Genomic DNA, 19,376 nt, shown 5'->3' on the forward strand with positions numbered 1-19,376 from the left:
GATAAAATAATTTTTTTACCATTAACACAAAATCATGTTTTTTTTATTCTTGTAAACTTAGATAATATTCATGACTAGTCATATTTTCAAGCAAAGTTTTCTGTTCTGTAATTGCATCAGCATAATTTTTTAATGATAATCTTATTGATTTGTCTTTTACAATGCTAGAGAACAAGTTGAAAGTTGCTTCTATTTCAAGAAGCAACTCTCAAGCAACAGTGAGAATATACTCCCCTTGTTCTCTAGACTAGCATTGTAAAAGACAATGCAATATTCAGACGATGCCAATCGAACGAATCGAACGCCGAATCAATTGAACGCAATCGAACGCAATCGAACGCAATCGAATGCCAATCGAATATTACCGCGATTTTCTCGCTTGATTCGATTGCGTTCGATTACTGCCTGGATTCGATTGATTCGATTGCGTTCGATTGACTAATGTATTCGATTGATTTGATTGATTCGACTACGTTCGGTTGGCTTATGCATTCGACTTGTTCGACTAATTGATTCTGCAGATAAACGTTGATTCTCGTTCAACATTTGAAGAGTTAAACAAGATAATTTTAGCCTGGATTCTAGAAAATGCAGATCATGCAGGCCCACATGTTTACTGCAGGTTGTGTGTCAAAGCACGTTGGTTGCGTTGATTTATCTATCGTATCGATACTTTACCTCCCTAATAAGAGGCGCTCGAAATTGAAAGGAATTGAGGTAAATTGGAGTCTAATTTAATAGACCACCCGTCGAACGCAGTGGAACGTAATCGAACATCAATCGAACGTGTAATCGAATATCAATCGAACGTAATCGAATATCAATCGAATCAATCGAATTTTACCCAGAATTTTACGTTCGATTGATATTCGATTGCGTTCAATTGATTCGATTGGAATTTTCGTTCGATTCCGTTTGATTGACATCGTCTGGTTATATATCATTAAAAAACTATGCTGATGTAATTACAGAACAGAATTAGTTCTCCCTGCCCACACAGTGACATTTCACCTCTTGTTAACCCTTTTCGCAAAATGAAACATATTTTATTTATATGATTTGAATATAAAAGTTTTGTTTTTTTTGTGATTGATTGATTTTATGATTTAATATACAGTATACCTAGATAAGTCTAAACATATGTCATAAAAAAAACCTTGTAAATGATAGTCACTGTTTTATAACTATTTCTTTTCTTTCATTTGTTAGTACGGTAAATAAAGATAAAACTTACCTACCTTCTGTACCTTTACCTATAATAACTGCCCAACAAAACTAAACCACTCGAGAGAAAAAAACGTCCGCCATGTTTGTTGTGTAAATTTTTCCAGATGTTTCGAATGTTCATTCAGGGTTTCCCGTTTATAAAACAGAGAACGACAGAGGGAAATTCCTGAGTCACTTGGAAAGTCCCTTTATACAATAAAAAGTTTATACAGATATAAACTACTGACTTAACTTAATCATTTTTTTTCTGTATAAAATAATTTTCTGCAAAGATTTTCTGGCCATTATAAGAATAAATATATTTGATAATATAACATTGGTATAAATTAACTAAATTTAAGCCTTAAATCTGTTTTAAATACTTAAAAATAAAATATCTGGTCTGTAAAATGAGTAGTATAAAGTAGGACATTTTCATAATGGCGCGTTAGCTGCTGAACAAAAAGTCGAATGAGCAACGTGAGCAGTATTTTTTTTAATTTTTCAGTTTTTGGTTGTCTCTTGTATTAAGTTGAATAAACCAGCTGCGCTGGAAGCTCCGGCTTAAGAGAATAAAAGATGTGAAAGATGAGCTTGTTGAATTAGTTGTGTTAGAACGTTGCCCACAAACTGCTAATCAGAACAGATCAGAAAGCAAAGTAATAATTCTATAGACCTTTTTTCAAAGAGGCCACCCTGTTGAATAATTATGTAGTCCAGCAGAAAAACAATGATAAAACCATGTATAATTATTACAATATGCATGATACAGTAATTATGCATGGCTCTATCATTGTTTTTATGGCTGGACTACATAATTATTCAACAGGACGTGCTCTTTGAAAAAAGGTCTATTGCAGAGCGAGTATGAGAAATAATCTTAAAACCGGCTGGAGGTTTAGCTCTTCTAAGTGATTACACATACACTTGCTTGCCTAAAGAACCAACCCCACCTCCCGCCCACTCATCCTCGGCTAAAAAGTTCAAAATTGGAGCTAAATGAGATAAACATTTAGAAGTCAATATTTCCAAGTTCTTGATTTGATTGTAGATATATAGAATATAAAGATAAAATTTTGGGGAGAAAAATAGCCTAAATTAGAGGCCACAGGCTTTTAGCTAAAAGCATTATTTTTTCTGTTGGGATAATACTTGGGGGAGAGTAGAGTAGGATAAACCAAATAAAATGGTACCATAATAGTGTGTATTATGTAATAAATAGTGGTATATTTGGAAAAAGCCTGTTTCGGGTTTGAAAAATCTTCAAAAGGAACGGTCGCCCCAGCCAATGAAATTTATACGACAGTCCAAAAAATATCATTTTCAGTTATAACACTGTGAAAATATCTCCGATCTTGTTCAAATTTACACAGGAATTGTGTTTTTAGTATCCTTTATTGAATCGGCAGGTACAAAATGCATAAAACATAATGCATATTGCATAATGCATAATAGTATTGTGTAATTTACAGAACGATTTTATATTTTCTAAAGCCCTCCTTTGTAGAGGCTAAAACCGCGAAAACCTTTTTAGAAGAGTTTCTTAAGTAAACATTCCAGGGATTTCTCCAGACATGATATTTACTTTTCCAATCCAAACGAAAGTAAGAGAAAACATTCGAATTATAACAACAAAGGGTTTCCCCCTTCTTCTTTCTCAAAAAAAAGGTAAACACATAAACATTCGAATGTAAAAAGATTCGGAATTCTATTTTCTTTGATCTAGCTTTTGCATGAAGCTCTTTAATTTATATTGGCTGGATATTATGGCTTATCTAACAAAAAGCATTCACATGGTTAATGCTTTGTAAGATGGAAACCCCGTTGAAATTATCAGCAATTGTTCGAAAAGATCTCTGAGAAAATCCAGAATAAAGATCGTGCTATAAAATTTACGTTTTCGAGTTAGAAAAGTAATATACGGAGGAGATAAGTTCGTGTTTTTTCTACACTATACTACGTTCTGTAAAATACAACTATGAAAATCAAAATGGCAACAAGCATTTTCAGTGGATCATGGATTTTCTTCATCATCCAAAATTCAAATTTACAGCTTTCTACCCTTTATTTTCTGGTAGAAAATGATATATTTGTTTTGTTGAAAGTATTATCTTTCAAATTCTCCTTATTATAGCCTCTAAAATTGACATTTTTCAAATATTATGCATTATGCATTATGCAATATGCATTATGTTTTATGCATTTTGAACCTGCCGTTTATTGAATCCTCAATCTCATAGTGATATGTTTGTAAAAAATCTGTGTCGGGTTTGAAAAATCAAAAGGAAAGGTCGGCCAGTCAACAATGATGAATACAAAACAGGAACATTTTCAGCCATACACATGGCTCCGCCCCCCCCCACTTATTTGGGGGGGGGGTGTAAATCTCAAATTGGCTTAAAAGTGGGTGGGAGCTGTCTCATTTTTTAAACTCAGGGGGGGGGGCCTAAAAAAGTGGGGGGAGCTGAAGGGCTACACTAAAGTTCTGGGGGGCTAATTAGGAAACTGTAAAATACCCCCTCACTATTGTTTTGGTTAATAAGTTAAGGATTTTTCTATTGAATTTATTATCTCTTACATTCTATCAAAATGTAGGCTAAAATGGCAGATTTCTACCCTTAAAATTCCAAAATTTGCTCGTTGCCCAACCATGGTGGGCAACATTTATTTAAATTTTCAATTTGGATCCCCAATTTTTTTTAACCCTGCATTTTTATGATGTACATGAATTCTTTCTTCTCTTCCTCAGTTGGTTCACGTCCCATGTTGATACGTAAAAAAACTAGTAATAATACTACCAGAAATGACAGTAGCTTTTTTTGCTGGGACCTTAACTTTGAAAGCAATTTTTGCAGAAACCTGCACCTTTATATTTCAACTGGGACCTGAACCTTACTGAAAAGTGGGGGGACCTAAATCGTAGGGGGGACCTAAATTTGTTGGGGGGACCTAGAACCCCACTCGGAGCCATGATACACATAACACCATAAAAATTACTCAGATTGTTTTCAAATTTGCACTGTAATGTTGTAATTTTAGTATTCTCTTTTGAATTCCAATGGCTGTGTGTTTGAAAGTTTCATTTCCAAGTTACAGAGTTTTATGGTTTTGTGCGTCTAGAAGAGAAGTTAGCCATATGCAAGATTTAAGCACTCGATCAGCTGACGATTCATGGCCAAAATTTCTCCAAAGTCTTTCCACATTGTTAGGGAACCATATGCATCAAATTTCTCATAAATCATGTCCAAAACATCATGAATAATGATGAAAATGATCAATTTTTCACTGAGATTTGCCCATTCGTTACTCAGTCAGCTAGCCCACTTTCGGCAGCCATCTTTTTCTAAATAGTTTCGGCGAATCAAATCACAATATTATTGGAATCCAGATAATCCGTTTTTATTAAATCGGAATAGATCATCGGATTAGATAAACAAACAAAAAATGTCTTGACCGTCGGCGAGAGAGAATTTAAGGCTCCTAGGCCGGAGCAACTATTAGAAGCCAATTGAGTTAATTCTCAAGAGGGTGTTTGTGAAAATTTTTAGCGCTCTCCGTCGCAGTGTGCTCCCTCTAACTAGCCGTATTGTATTATAAGGGTTGGTTGCGAAGCGATCCAGCACAAACTCTCCCCACCCGCCCGCGCAACGATCTTTCTTTCATTCTCCTAGTTCTTCTACATTGCGGAATCTTGCGAGACCGTGTCAAGAATTTTCCCCGGGTAGGTCTGGTAACCCAGCCCTCGTTTTCAAGGATGGACCTCTTTTTAAAGAGGCAGCCATGTTGAATAATTATGTACTCCAGCATAAAAACAATGATACAGCCATGCATAATTACTGTATCATGCATATTAAAAAAATTATGCATGGCTGTATCATTGTTTTTATGCTGGAGTACATAATTATTCAACATGGCTGCCTCTTTAAAAAAAGGTCTATTGGCGGGTCCAACCAAAATATCTTTAGCTTTACGGGCAAGGGCTGTTGAACCAGACTGGGGATGCGGCACATCAAAGGCCGACCATCATTCCTCTCCGATGGGAAATTGGCCTGCTCCCTTTCTTTAGAGCTTTAGCGTGGGTTGCTGCCAATTCGCCATCGGAATATATCAGATAAACTTAAAAGAGCACTCCTCCCGTCCGCGTGACCAGCAAACACTTCTTATTTATTGACCTTATTCTTATCCAGAACCAGACGTGATAAATCGAACAGTTCGATTACTGAACTAATCGAACTTTGTCGAACTTAATCAAATGACAAAAGTTCGATTAAATTGTGAGTATTCGATTAAGTTCGACAAAACATATTAAGTTCGACAAAGTTCGACAACGAGAAATGTTCGACAAATTCGACAAAAAACTCCGTTCGATAAAGTTCAACAATGAGAAAGGTTCGACAAATTCGACAAAAAACTCAGTTCGAAAAAATTCGACAACAAAAAATGACCTCCTTTAGGTACTACCGTGGACGGCCGCTGTGGGTCCCGACCGAGGTCCCAAGGGGTCCGATTGGTGCCCACTGGTCAGGGGGATGTGAGGTTCATGTCTGCACCGTTGGGGGCCCTTCAAAGTTCCTCAAAGTGTTGTCAAAAGCCGGCAAAAATTGCGAAAAATGACCTCCTTTGGTTACCAGCCCCGGCGGGACCAATGGAGGCCTCTACAGCCCCCACAGCCTACCAAAGCCCTTCGGACTGCTTCAGATACCCTCTGTCTTGCTTTCCCTCAAAGCTAGCACCCTCCATCAGTCATCCGAAGCCTTTAAAAGGCAGAAAGGCTTGAAAATTTGTCAAAATTTGAAAAAAAAATGACCTCCTTTGGGTACCACCGCGGACGGCCCCTGGGGGTCCCGGCCGGTGTGCCAGGGGGTTTCGATCGGTGCTCCTCGGTCAGGGGGGTGTGAGAGTACACGCCTGCACCGTTGGGGGTCCTTCAAAGTGCCGTCAAAAGCCGGCAAAAATTGCCAAAAATGACCTCCTCAATTGAGGCTGCTACACCCCTTTCTCACCAGGAAAAATCGCTGGTGAGACCAATTGAGGCCTTTACAGCCCTCCACAGCCCCCATAGCCCTTCGGACCCCTTCAGATGCCCTCTGCTCTACCTCGCTCTTCCTCAAAGCCAGCACCCTCCATCAGTGCTCCAAAGCCTTTTAAAAAGGCTCGGAAAGGCTTGAAAATTTGCGAAAATTGGTCAAAATTGGAAAAAATGACCTCCTTTGGGTACTACCGTGGACAGCCCCTGGAGGTCCCAGCCGGGGTTCAGGGGAGTTCGATCGGTGCCCACTGCTCAGGGGGGATGTGAAGGTACATGCCTGCACCAGCGGGGTTGCTTCAAAATTCCTCAAAGTGTCGTCAAAGGCTGGCAAAAAGTGCGATCAAATTTTCTCAAATTTTTGTTCGATTAAACTTGAAAAAGTTCGATTAAGTTTGATTAGTTCGATTAAGTTCGATTAATGTTATTGAAGTAATTGAACTGTCGAGGGCTCTTTAAAAAAGTTCGATTAAGTTCGATTTCAGTAATCAAACTTAATCGAACTTTGTATTTTGAGAAATTTGTGAGTATTCGATTAAAGTTCGACAACCGAACTTAGTCGAACATTAATCGGCCAACAAACTTCGATTAAGTTCGACAAAGTTTGGTTGTCGGTTGTCGATGCGTGCGCCCGCACGGCAATTTGATCAACTTCAGATTTTAAGTCCGTGTTTCGGCTTTCGGTATTTTTTTGTTGTTCACTGCTAGGGCATTTTTCGCAGTCCTAGCTACCAAACCGAGAAAATTTTCGTGGCTTTAACCCAAAGCCTTCAAGGGAATTTTGACAAAATCATCGGTTTGAAGATGTGATTTATATTGCAAATTTTAACCGTCAAACCTCATTTTGGCCGAAATAACAAGTTGGGCTTCTGTGGGGAAGAGCGGTTATGTTTGGAACTGGAAACTATTGGCAGTTAGTCACACTAGGAAATTAAGCTTTCAGAAAAAACAACATCAGTCATCTAGGTATGTATACAGTCTGATACAGGATGTATCTCAACAACAAGGATGAGAGTTACCTGAATCAAGTTCAAGATCCCAAGACAATCAATTAAAACTTGAAAACTTAAAATGAGACAAAATACACTGTTTAGTAGTGTCGACTGCACACGCGTCCAAACAATTTTGCATTGTTTTGATTTTAGTGATCCCGGGAAACTACGGGGGAGAGCGTAAAAAAAAGGTAGGTAAAAATTTGGTTTTCATAAGGAAACTCAGAAAAACGGTAGGTAAAGAACTCCTTTTAATCATAACTTCTTTTCCTTTTGATAAATTTTTGTGAAATTTTCAGGAGAGATCCATAAAATTATCATTGATATCATGTTCAAATATATAAGTCATTCGTTTTGAAGGCCGATAACTCCTTAGTTATTGTTAGTTAGTGATACACTTGTCAATATTAGATCAATATTCAAAAAGTGTTACTATATCATAAATGTTATTGAGCTGATATTGCTGAATGTAACGTAAAAAGTTGAATTAAAATGATGTTGAAATTTATGAAAGTGCTCTATTGTTCAATTATTGAGCGAGAGTTGATTTAAATTGAAATTTTTCAATTTAATTCCTCTTTCAGTCAATATTCAACAATAGAAAGAAAGGAAAAACTATTGATTTCGCTGAAATTTATGAAAGTGCTCTATTGTTCAATTATTGAGCGAGAGTTGATTTAAATTGAAATTTTTCAATTTAATTCCTCTTTCAGTCAATATTCAACAATAGAAAGAAAGGAAAAACTATTGATTTCGCTTATGTAAACAAACATTTGATTCATTTCTTTCACCAACAGAGAGAGAAAAAATCTCTTCTTGAACAAAGGGCATGTGTTCCTATTGTTTGCAATATTAACTATAATTTTGAGCAAGTGTAAGGGCCCAAATTATAATAGATCAATATTCTATGATTGGATATAATTTAGATTATTGATAAGTGTAAGGAAGCGATCAATTTTAGATTTATATCCAAATATAGTAACAGTTTTTTAATATTGATTTAATATTGACAAGTGTATCCCGGCCTTGAAGGAAAGAAAAAAATTGACAATGTTTACATTCCTCTAACCTTCTCCTTCCACAGTACTGAAGTGCCCATTTTTACCTACTGTTTTCATGGTGGAACACGGTGGAGTAGGCAAGACTCCTAAACGGTGTATTACCGATTGCGAACGTGCAGCAGCCAAATATCAACCAACTGAATTTTGTCATTCAATTCCCGAGACAGCACTTCGATTTTTAAGGTCTTGTTTATACGCTAAAGTAAAAATAATTCCGCACATGTAAATGGGTCATTGTTTGAGCAAAATTTCCGGGAAAAAGCCTATCCGGCGGTGCGCGTGGATCTAGGTGGGTTCCGCCTCCCCCGTAGATTTTTTTCTTGGGAAGTTGCTCTTCAAATTAGTTTTCAAGGTTGGCTTGGCTCAAATTTTTTCATCTATGGCTCAAATTTTAGGCAATTTCTCAAAGTTTTTTGAGAATTTCTCAATTCTTGATTTTGTTTGAAAAGGGCCGAAACCTTCAAATAAATTTTTTTCCAGGAAAACAAACAAAAGTGTCTTTCAAAACAAATAATAAACTAGTCATCTGTCGTGGAATAGTTCTCAACTTCAGTTGAGCTAGAATCTGAGAATGTCTGTGTGTCTGTCTGTGTGTGTGTGTACCAAAACTTTGGGGCAGGCTGGAGACTTCAAAAATGGTCCGATTGGGCTGAAATTTTGCACACTTGATCCTTGGGCAAATCCCTGGGGGTGTTTTTTTCATTTTTTCAAAGTTTTAATTTTTGGGGCCTGGGGACGAGTTTTTCGCCGAAACGAGGCTAAAACTTTGGGGCAGGCTGGAGACTTCAAAAATGGTCCGATTGGGCTGAAATTTTGCACACTTGATCCTTGGGCAAATCCCTGGGAGTGTTTTTTCATTTTTTCAAAATGTTGATTTTTGGGACCTGGAGACGAGTTTTTCGCCAAAACGAGGCTAAAACTTTGGGGCAGGCTGGAGACTTCAAAAATGATCGGATTTGGTTGAAATTTGGCACACTTGTTCCTTGGGTGAATATCTGGGGGTCATTTTTCATTTTTTGAAAATTATCATTTTTAAGGGCGTGGTCACGAGTTTTCACCAAAACGAGGCTAAAACTTTTAGGCAGGCTGGGGACTTCAAGGGCGAATCCCTGTGGGTGGTTTTCATTATTTTATAATTTCCATTTTAAGGGAGTGGTCATGAGTTTTTAGTTGAAATTGGTTACAATTTTACAATTGGGCCTACGAATGATTTAAAAACACTGAAGTTGAGCCCAGTGTGGTTAGCACGTTCGACAGTATTATTATTTATTTATTTTTAATGATTATTGATATCAAATAATAAGAGTCATCCTTTTCAGAATAGAGCAAGTCTTTCATGCTTTAATAAATAAGAATAAAAAATGGCAATTGCAAAAAAAATTCAAATTTTTGAGCAAGAATTTGATTTCAGGGACAAGCGAATGTCACCCAAATCAGCAAAATACGCAAAATTTAATCACCAGTAACTAAAAAGATTGAAAGTTCAAATATAGATTATAATTAAAAATGAATAGCTTATACAGAGTTTCTAAATGTTTGCAATTAAGTTAAAATTGAGAAGTAGAGGTTGAAATAATATTTAGTTCCTTAGGCAATTACTTTTTCATTTTCTGGTTTACGGACATTTTGAGGAAAAGTTTTGGACAGGAGGATGGAAAAAAAATAAAAATAAAATTACCGTTTTAAATTTTTTTTAATTTTCTTTTTAAGAATCTGAAATCGAAGGAAATAATAAAATAAAATTTTGTGAAATGGGTATGGATTGGTATGGATTTTTTAGATTTAAAGGTAAAAGAATAAAATGCAAGATGTTGTTTATAGATAGAGTCTATGGATAATAAAAAACACTAAAAATAAACTGAAACATAAAAATGTACACATAAAGATTGATATGTGTATATGTAAGACTGACATAGGTTCCCATCTAGGGTTCACAGTTAGGGTTCCCACTTTAGGGTTCCCACTTAGGTTCCCCCATCCCACTTTTCTGGTATGACTATTTTTATATCTACTCTTGACTATCTTAACAATTATATAAAGGACTTTAAATTAAATCGATTACAAAAGAAAGAAAAAAATGAAGAAAATCCACTGTGTACAGAAAGAGTTAGTTGTTTTTTGTGGATAGGGAAATTCCATGGGGAAGTTCCCTGACATAAGGGAAGGATCAAAGTATCTTTACATTGGCAGATATTGGTAAATGATCTGTGTTAGATCATTTACCCCCCTCTCTCTTTCTCTTTTTTTCTTTTGTTTTCCTGTTTAAGTAAAGTTTTTTTATTTATTTCTTCTTTTTTGAAGGTCGGAGGAGAAAAAGTAAATAAAACTTTTTGAAATCTCTATTTTATTTTTTTTTTATTTTGCCAAAAATAACTGCCTTACTCATGAAATTGATTTACTCTTGATTGAATATTTTAGATTAAGTAGAAATTCATGGAAGATGTCGAACGCAAAACAGAAGAAAGATCGTGGTAGTGTTCCCTCAGTGGATCAAATTCAATCAGATATTCTAACAAAGGTTTGCCAAATAAATATTACACCATGTGTTTACTACTTTTTCCACCCATATTTCCTGCTTTCATCCCATATTTCCAGTAACAAAATATATTTTGAAATTTATACTCATTGCACAACATTTTGAATCAAATACACAGAACTATGTTATGTTACACATAGTTCTTGTTACGCAAAATGATGTATCAAGATAATGTATCGCTGCACTGTTCATTCTCTATAATTCTTTCATCTTAGTATGCGCATGACCATTGGGCAAATAAAAAGGAAAATACTTCAAAATATGATGCAAAGGTAAATTTGAGGTTTCAGTGCCTGTATAATGTAGATATGTTTTTAATGTCAATATAAGAGACATTCCTAAGTCATTAGATTTTTCTGTCAAATGATTTCAATGATTTTTTTTTCAAAAGGAGTAACAATGTAAATATTTTTGAATAAATTATTTTCATTTTACCCAGATCATTTCCAACATTTACAAAACTGAGCTGAAAGCCAACAATTTTCCAACAAAAAGAATCATGCTTTTAGAATTCAGGTATGTTTTTATGACTGTCTTAACTTTTTTATCAAAAGCGTTACAGAAGACTTGTGCTCATTCAGACTTCTAATGTTTTTATAATTCCAATAAATCTCAATCCTGTCAAAGAAAAGCCCTCACAATATCGTAATTGTTCCCAAACAATTTAGCCTCTCTCATTTTAAAAAGTTCTTTAATATTCATAAAGCTGTTCTAATAATATGTAACTTCCCAAGCGATTTAAAGTACCTGAAAATCAAACCGGTCTTGGTCCGGTATTACGAGCGGTCTAGTAGCGGTCAAATTTTTGTTTTAGATTGGCCTTCAGACCTTTTAGAAGATGTGATCTCTAACGGTCCTGGCTGCTTCTAGACGCTCGTTAGACCGGTCCTGGTCGCTCGTTAGACTTGTCTGGGCTGTTTGTTAGACCAGTCCAGGCCGCTAGTTAGTGATTTTTAGTAACGATTACATCAGAAAACTGTTGTATAAAAATATGTCAACCGGGCGATCAGGGGCCGTTCTAGGACACTTCGTAGCGGCAGCTAAATTAACTAGACTTGTAGCAGATTTTTGATAAATTTTTATTATGATTTACCGGCCCTTAAAAGACTATCTAAAGACTGGTCCCATTTTCAGGTACTTTAAAATCGCTTGGGGAGTGACATATAACTTTTTCAGTGTTTATTGGTGCATATTTTTTCATCAAATGAAATATGGTTTGGACTTAAAATTGGCTTTAATACTGTATTCATCTACCCATTTTTTCAGCCAATATTTGGAAAACTATCTTTGGAAGCACTTCTCTGGGAAAGAGGTAACTTGTTTGTAACTTGTGTTTTTCACCACAACTGCTTTTTTGTAATCCAAGAAACCAATAAAAGTTGATTCTTATTTTCTTTTAGATTTTTGCATTTGCCTAAGGGGCAGTAGCGTGGTGACAGGGGGCAGGGGTGCAGTGCCCCTCCAGCGGCATTTTTTTTGGGGGGGTGCCGAAAAGGAAGGGGCGCAAAAAGGCTCTTCAAAACACTGATTTCAGTGCCCCTTTCCCCTTTTTACCTCACAAAGTTTTTAGCCCTAGAAAATGGAGAAATGTTAAAAAAATTTCGCCCTCGTTTCGCTCTTGTTATTCTTGCACGATTTTCCCTATTATAAAGGGGCACCAAAATGCCAATTTTCAATTTTCTGATTTTGCCTCCCAAGTGCTTGCCACGCTACTGCTAAGGGGATTACTACCAGGTAGGGTGCTTAAAAGAATCAAAATGAGAAAATAAACATGATTGTCTTCTATTATTTTTTAGAGCACTGATGAGCACATGATGTCTATCTGTATACTGGTCAATGAAAAATGTAGAGAGCGAGTTCCACCTTGGGAGGTATTTTCTAGATTAGTCATCTTGACAATTACTCCCTTTTAACGTTTTCTTAATTTATGATGAAAGGAATTCAGAAAGTGTTTACCTTCTTGTTTTTCTTACATATCGTTGCATGAAAGCAAGAGAGCAGGCCGTCAATTCTTCTCAATTTGAGATAATGGCTCAGAGAAAACATGGCTTATGTCATAAAACTGACTTGCTGCTTTTTCAATTCAAATATTTTTAAACATCCTATTGACAGGCTAAGCGACCGTAGGCAAAATTCAGCAAAATTCTAAAGATATTTTGACTATTTTCCATTATTTTTTGACAAAAACTTGGCTTTGATGTTTTTTTAAGTTCACAATGATCAGCTTTTGACATACAGCTATTTTGCTCTTTCAAATTGACAAAATTCTCAAGATGACTGTATTGTTAACTCAATTTTTCTAAAAAATTGACATTTAACGATATGCTATTTTAATTGGAAGCAATATGTTTTAAAATTTCTGATATATTTTCCTTACTATAGGCCTTTCGGAAATCACCAGAAGAATTCGAAAGCTTTTTTCAAAGAGTTTTGAAGAAAATCATTGACACACAAGCGAAGGTATAGGTTTTTCATTATGGATGATGAGTGGTAGTGTAAAAAAATTTCTTTATTCAAAATTTAAAAGTTTTAATGATACTTAAACAGAGATGTTCTAAATAAAACTTTTTTGAGAATTATTTGCCAGAAACTAAAGTATTAGTACCTTCACAATCATTTTAATTGAATTGTGTAGGGAATTGTTTTTTCATCAATTTAAGCAACATAAAAAGGGTCTGTGAGGAAAGTATACATTAACTACATTCAGTACAAAGTTGGAATGCCGCATTCCAAATTAATAGATGTCATTCTGATCACCTTTTAGATTTCAGTTAAGGAACGAACTATACTTCTTGTGTTCCTTGTTCGATGTTTCAACAGCCTGGTAAGAAAAAGCTTGAGACTTTTCATAATCCACCTGTTAGAGGGTCAGTTTGAGCCCGATTGATGGTTTTACTCCAGCTCTTGAATTTCCGAATTTCTGAAAGATTTTATACTATATTTGCATGGTTTTGAAAAAATAAACATCGTTAAAAATTCTGAGCAGTTATCAGTCAATGGAGCATGAAAAAATGGCCCTTTTCTGGACACAAGTTAACTTTACATGTTAATGGTTTGAATGAGTTAGCTGTATAACAAACTTTTAATTTAAATAGCAAAATTTTTAAATTTTCGTAGTCATTTTTGTCATAAGTTCCTTTCTAGCATTTTCTAATAAAACCTCTGACAATGATATTTTTTCGTGCAGGAGGTTGATATTATCCGAGAACAAGTACAAAAACTCATCAGTTTGCCGATGTGGTCTTCCCTTCTACCTGTAAGTATTCCCTCAATTTTCCATTTGTTTCCTACTTTGTAAAGAGTAGGACCCATTCCCCAGTGGGGAGGGCTCATATCATCATCATGTATCATCATGTATGATTCGAAAAATTACTTACTTTATAAGACTTAAAAACTTTGAGTAAAAAATAGTAAAATATATATTAGAGCTTCTAGGTTTTAACTGCATTCTTTATTTATTACATTTTAAGGGTCGACTTGAACAAGAGTTAAAGTCTGTTCCAAAATACAAGAAATATTGGAACATTCTGAAAAAGAAGGATGGAAAATGTGATGGTGATACCTTGGAAAGGTACCCCTCATCTTTTTTTTGACATCAAATTTTTATTCTTAATATCCTAATCTGTTGATAAAGAAGTAGGGTATGCAATTCTTTGATAAACTACCAAGACTGGAGGGGCTCTATCTAAAAAATCCTCCATTACTAAAAATCGACAAAAAGAACGACACATTTCGCTGTCCACAACCCTGTGCCTGTACCACCCCTGCGGATACGGATTTATTCCTCTTTGTTTATCACGGGAATTAACTACATGTGGTTTCAAAAAAAAAGAACAACAAATTACGCATGCGTGTTATTAATGCAGGAATTGCAAGACGCACCCACTGCTGCTTCTCCCCGATTTTGCAGAGTATTAAAATACATTTTCAATTTGTTTTGTTATTTTAGATTGAAGTTTGAGAGATCATTTCTCACAAAGCTGACAAATTTGTTTTTTGTCTTTTTGAAAACTGTTCCTGAAGAAGGTATTTTTACTGCAATTTTGATTATTTTTCCTTAACCTTAAAATCAAATTGTATTTCATGTATTATCGTTGTCAATATTTCATTTTCTTCTGTGTTACAATCAATTGACTGATTCATGCCATTCTGTTTTTTCTTAGGTGATGTCAGCTCAGACATTGTCATATTTTGTGAGAGGTTTATAGAGTTGATGGTAGATCTAGAGGTATAATTTTAAAGGGACATTAAAGTAGTAAAATGTAAACATTGCGCAAACCACGTGTAATTAAAGAGAACAATTAAAATCACGTGACCAAAATAAACTTGTAAAACAATTGAACAATCAAAATTAGCCATATTTGGTTTAATTTTTTATTTTGACATGTGACATTTGTTTTGGTTTTGTATCCGCTGCATACAGTTTGGTTAAAAATTTCGCAAGTACTGTTATGTCCCTTTAAAAGAAACTTTAGAATCTCAAATTGTTATGCTTCAGTAAGAATAATTCAAGCATGCTCAATTAAAATGACGTCAGTTACTCAACTGATTGCAATAGCATCTCATGATAATACATGTTTCACATGAGCTGTGAACACTGACCTTTATACACCCTGGACCAAGTTTCTCAATCCCAGCCAAGCAAAATCTTTGATTGGAGTTTTATGAAAAGTGGTACCCTAATGGCGGCACTACTCAATAGCGGTGTAAATGCATCGAGAGCGCTAGATCTACTTTCCCTCAAAAACTTTTGATGATGTAGCGCCGTTAGACGTTAATTTTTTTTAACACTGCAATAGCTTCTTTATGGGTACCAATTCAAAAAAAAACTTCGATCAAAGATGGTGGAAATAGCTTGGTCCAGGGATATATAAAAGTCAGTGGCTGTGAAGTCTCCTAACCATTTTCTTCACAAGTTTCCTTAAGTTTTTAAAAAGTTTTTTTCCATAAACCAAGAGAAGCTGTAAATAATCTAACCCCTAAAATGGTAATGCAAATGGTACATCTTTCACTAATAAAAAAACTTTAATCCTGTTATTTTTCCATCTTACAGTCGTTACTACCAACCAGAAGATTCTTCAATGTTGTGATTGACAACCACCATGTTGTAGTCACGTGTCAACTCTCAAACCTTGCAAAACACCCAAAAGGAAAACTTTTCAATCAGGTATAATATGTTGAGATTTTTTGGGTATTGACTTTACAAAGTTAAAAAGATAATCAGATGGTTTGAGATTTTTTGCCAGAAAAAACCCTCTGTAAAACCTTGAGTAAAATAGCCAAATATCTTTGTCTAAATATATTCTAATGTCGAGATATCACAATTTAAAGTTTCTGAAAATGGGTTCTCAGACAGTTTTTAAATTCTATTGTTTTTTACTAAAAGTCAAAAACTTGTAACTTAATTATCTCGAATTTGGGAAATATTTAGGCAATAATATTTTGAAGTTTTGGTCAGGACAATAGAAGGATTCCACATGCCGAATATCCCAAACCACCTGATTATCCCTTTAAAGAATAAATCTCAAAATAAAATACAGAGGCATGGCATGAACCCCCCCCAGCCCGCAGGGGGGGGCTACAACCAAAATCTTCCTGAAAAAGGCTGGGGGCTGGATTTTTTTTTAATTTCAGGGGGTACCTATGATCTCTGGGGGTACCTGACTTTTATACTGTAAGGTCTGGGGGCTGAGGAACTATATTTTATATCTTGCTTTTATCTAACTATCATTATTCTTTTTAATTATAAAAATATACAGTTTTTTAATTTCTTGACATATACTCAAGTCACAGGGGGTACCAATCACAGGGGGTACCTACTAACGTCTTTTGTTTGGGGGTACCTAAAATTCAGGGGGTACCTATTTTGTTAGGGGGTACCTAAACCCCTGGTCCATGCCATGAGAGGATTCAAATAAGACTATAACTTGACAGAGCTTGAACTTTTCATAGAGCTTGAACTAGATAACAGTTTTCTGCTTGTCGAGAAGATAATTATCAGTAGAAAGAAATTAAAAAGATAAGAAATCAATACATTTGTGTGAAAGTTAATTTTGCAAGTCAAAAAATCTTATGAATAAATTTGTTGTATTTCATAATTTTTAAATATTTATTTATTTATTTATAAAGCTTGTTGACATGCTGAAATTTTATACTGGATTTGAAATCAATGATCACACTGGAGAATCGCTGACAGATTATGACATGACTGAAGCCCATTATGATAAAATCACATCGTTGCAACGTGCAGTCTTTAAAAACTACAAAAGCGATGGGTCAACTTTTGCCATGTCCAACGTGGCAAGTGTTGATACTAGAGAAACCTTGTACAAACAATTGAAAAAATTCAGGTAATTTCAGGCTCCAAAATTTGCTTGTTGCAACTATTGTTTTTAATTCTAATTTTTTTAATGTTGCCAAAATGAGCTTGTAGTTTGAACCAAATGATTGAATTGGGTTTAACAATGGAATTTTTATGATAACTTACCATAACATGGTTTTTAGTTTCTAAAATCTATACGATATAACTCTCAAATTTTGGGTCTCTCTAGCACAAAGAAGCTCCACAACATTGCAGCCTACCTGAATCTGATCCCCAACTTAAAAGAAATGCCTGAAGGAGAAAAATATGATAAAACTTTCATTATTGAACTCTTGGTAAGCTTAAAATACTTTATCATCAACATGAAAAATATGAGCAATCTAATTGGCTAAAAACACTTACATAAATGCTGTATTTCATATTGTACCGTACAAAGACCGCGTTCAAAAAAGGGCTGGTAAGCGAGAGATCACAAGTTTGTACAATTTTATAATTAGAAATTTTTTCTTTTGACTTGCAATAACAACTTATCAATTGAATGCTTTATCTTTTTAATTACCATTCGATTCTTTTTTCGAATGGTTTGATAGTTGGATGAAAAAGTTTGTTGATATTTTTCAAGTTGACGATTAACTACCGCACCAAATATAAGTATACAACTTTGTCGAGATACTGTGAGCGTCAGGATTTAAATTTTTTGTTAATTCTTTTTTTATCGCATAGAGGATGCTCTAACTTGAATTTTGAGCTATCATACCTTAGGTTTGAAATAGTAATTCGAAAATTATTTAAGAAAAACTGACTTTTTTTTAATGTCGAAATTTCAAAAAAATCATCAAAAACAGCGAGCAAACTTTTCTCTTGTCACTTACCTTCTTTACACATAAAAATACCAAAAAATGCAACTGTGTTCATCAAAACTCGTTACGGAATTTAAGAATATGGTAAAACAAGCTATTCCCATGTGGAAAAATATTTATGGTAAAGCTGAAAAATTTTTTTGGAAATCTCCAAGAGAGGTGTGGTGTGCTATTTAAGAAAATTTTGAAAAAATAAATCACCGTTCCTCAACTAGTTGCTCAAAGAACTTGGGTCTGCATTGAGTTTGCTGGTGTTGGAAATATTCATGACGTGTAAATAAGATGGACAAACCGTTGGCAAAATATAAGATAAGAGAAAAAAGAATCAAAAAGACAATGAAATTGTGTTTTTGTCATTTTGTCTTATTTATAGCGTGATTGCTGTTTTTAATGATTTTTTGAAATTTCGACATGGAAAAAAAGTCAGTTTTTTTTAAATAACTTTCGAACTACTTTTTCAAATTTAATGTATAATAGCTCAAAATTCAAGTTAGAGCATCCTCTATACAATAAAAAAAGAATGAACAAAAAATATAAATCCTGAAGCTCACAATATCTCGACAAACCTGTATACTTGTTTTTGGTGCACCCGGTAGTTATAGCACTTTTACTCGTACAATAAAGAATACATTTTATATATCCCATATGTAATTGGTACCTTGCGATCACCGTTACTTATATTTCAACTTTTAAAAGTAATACAGAACCTTCATTCGATTTACTAATTTTATCCTGATGATAGTTCTTTTTATGAGAGAAAACATTAAAAAAATTATTTTTTAAATTTATTTATCTAAAAAATGCCGTTTTGTTTCTCTCTTCTTACTGTTCTACTTTTATTTTCATTACGGATATTTTATTTTTTACAGATATCGAAGCATGAGAGAAGACCATCACAAATACAGATTTTGAATAAAAAACCTTTATATCCTACTGAAGAGGTAACAATCGTATCTTTACAGTATTTGCCGCCCGTAGCGAGCTTGCGAGCATAGGGTGGCCTACATAGCTTCACGCAAGGATATTGGACAGGAATCTCGATTTTTGCGTTTGTGTTTTGTAATCGATCTTCCGGTTAATTAGTGTTCCGTAATTATCCGGAACTAGCTTTCGCTAAATGTAAATGCGCGGCGGACGTTTTTCGTTATTTTTCCTTTCGGGGTTTTTTGTTTTTTTCTGTTGTGTGTTAATTTGTGGATTAAGTTTTCAATCGCAGGTAATTCTATGCACATTTTCGATGAACAATTATAGGCATCTACTTTATAAGAATCAAATCAATAACTCTTGATTGAAGGCAATATGCCTTTCGGTAATTAGTTGTTAGAAAGTAAACAAAAGATGGCTCAAATCAAGAACTCTTGATTGAAGGCAAT

General features: G+C 34.8%; 1 protein-coding gene across 1 annotated transcript in view; it reads left to right on the forward strand.

Moving 5' to 3' along the window:
* The first annotated feature begins 10,704 nt into the window (after positions 1 to 10,704).
* The window catches only part of LOC136806207 (RNA helicase aquarius-like), a 33,043-nt gene continuing 24,371 nt past the window's right edge, over positions 10,705 to 19,376 (forward strand). The window contains exons 1-15 of the mRNA XM_067062768.1: positions 10,705 to 10,803; positions 11,037 to 11,093; positions 11,261 to 11,337; positions 12,088 to 12,133; positions 12,618 to 12,692; positions 13,204 to 13,281; positions 13,586 to 13,645; positions 14,009 to 14,077; positions 14,292 to 14,392; positions 14,771 to 14,847; positions 14,985 to 15,049; positions 15,875 to 15,988; positions 16,951 to 17,171; positions 17,373 to 17,478; positions 18,873 to 18,944. Of these exons, the coding sequence (XP_066918869.1) occupies positions 10,726 to 10,803; positions 11,037 to 11,093; positions 11,261 to 11,337; positions 12,088 to 12,133; positions 12,618 to 12,692; positions 13,204 to 13,281; positions 13,586 to 13,645; positions 14,009 to 14,077; positions 14,292 to 14,392; positions 14,771 to 14,847; positions 14,985 to 15,049; positions 15,875 to 15,988; positions 16,951 to 17,171; positions 17,373 to 17,478; positions 18,873 to 18,944 (1,296 nt within the window). The 5' untranslated portion in view covers positions 10,705 to 10,725. The remainder of the gene's footprint in view (positions 10,804 to 11,036; positions 11,094 to 11,260; positions 11,338 to 12,087; positions 12,134 to 12,617; positions 12,693 to 13,203; positions 13,282 to 13,585; positions 13,646 to 14,008; positions 14,078 to 14,291; positions 14,393 to 14,770; positions 14,848 to 14,984; positions 15,050 to 15,874; positions 15,989 to 16,950; positions 17,172 to 17,372; positions 17,479 to 18,872; positions 18,945 to 19,376) is intronic.

This window comes from Clytia hemisphaerica, unplaced genomic scaffold (genome assembly GCF_902728285.1).
Source record: "Clytia hemisphaerica strain Z4C2 unplaced genomic scaffold, Clytia hemisphaerica genome assembly, whole genome shotgun sequence".
Lineage (NCBI taxonomy): Eukaryota > Metazoa > Cnidaria > Hydrozoa > Leptothecata > Clytiidae > Clytia > Clytia hemisphaerica.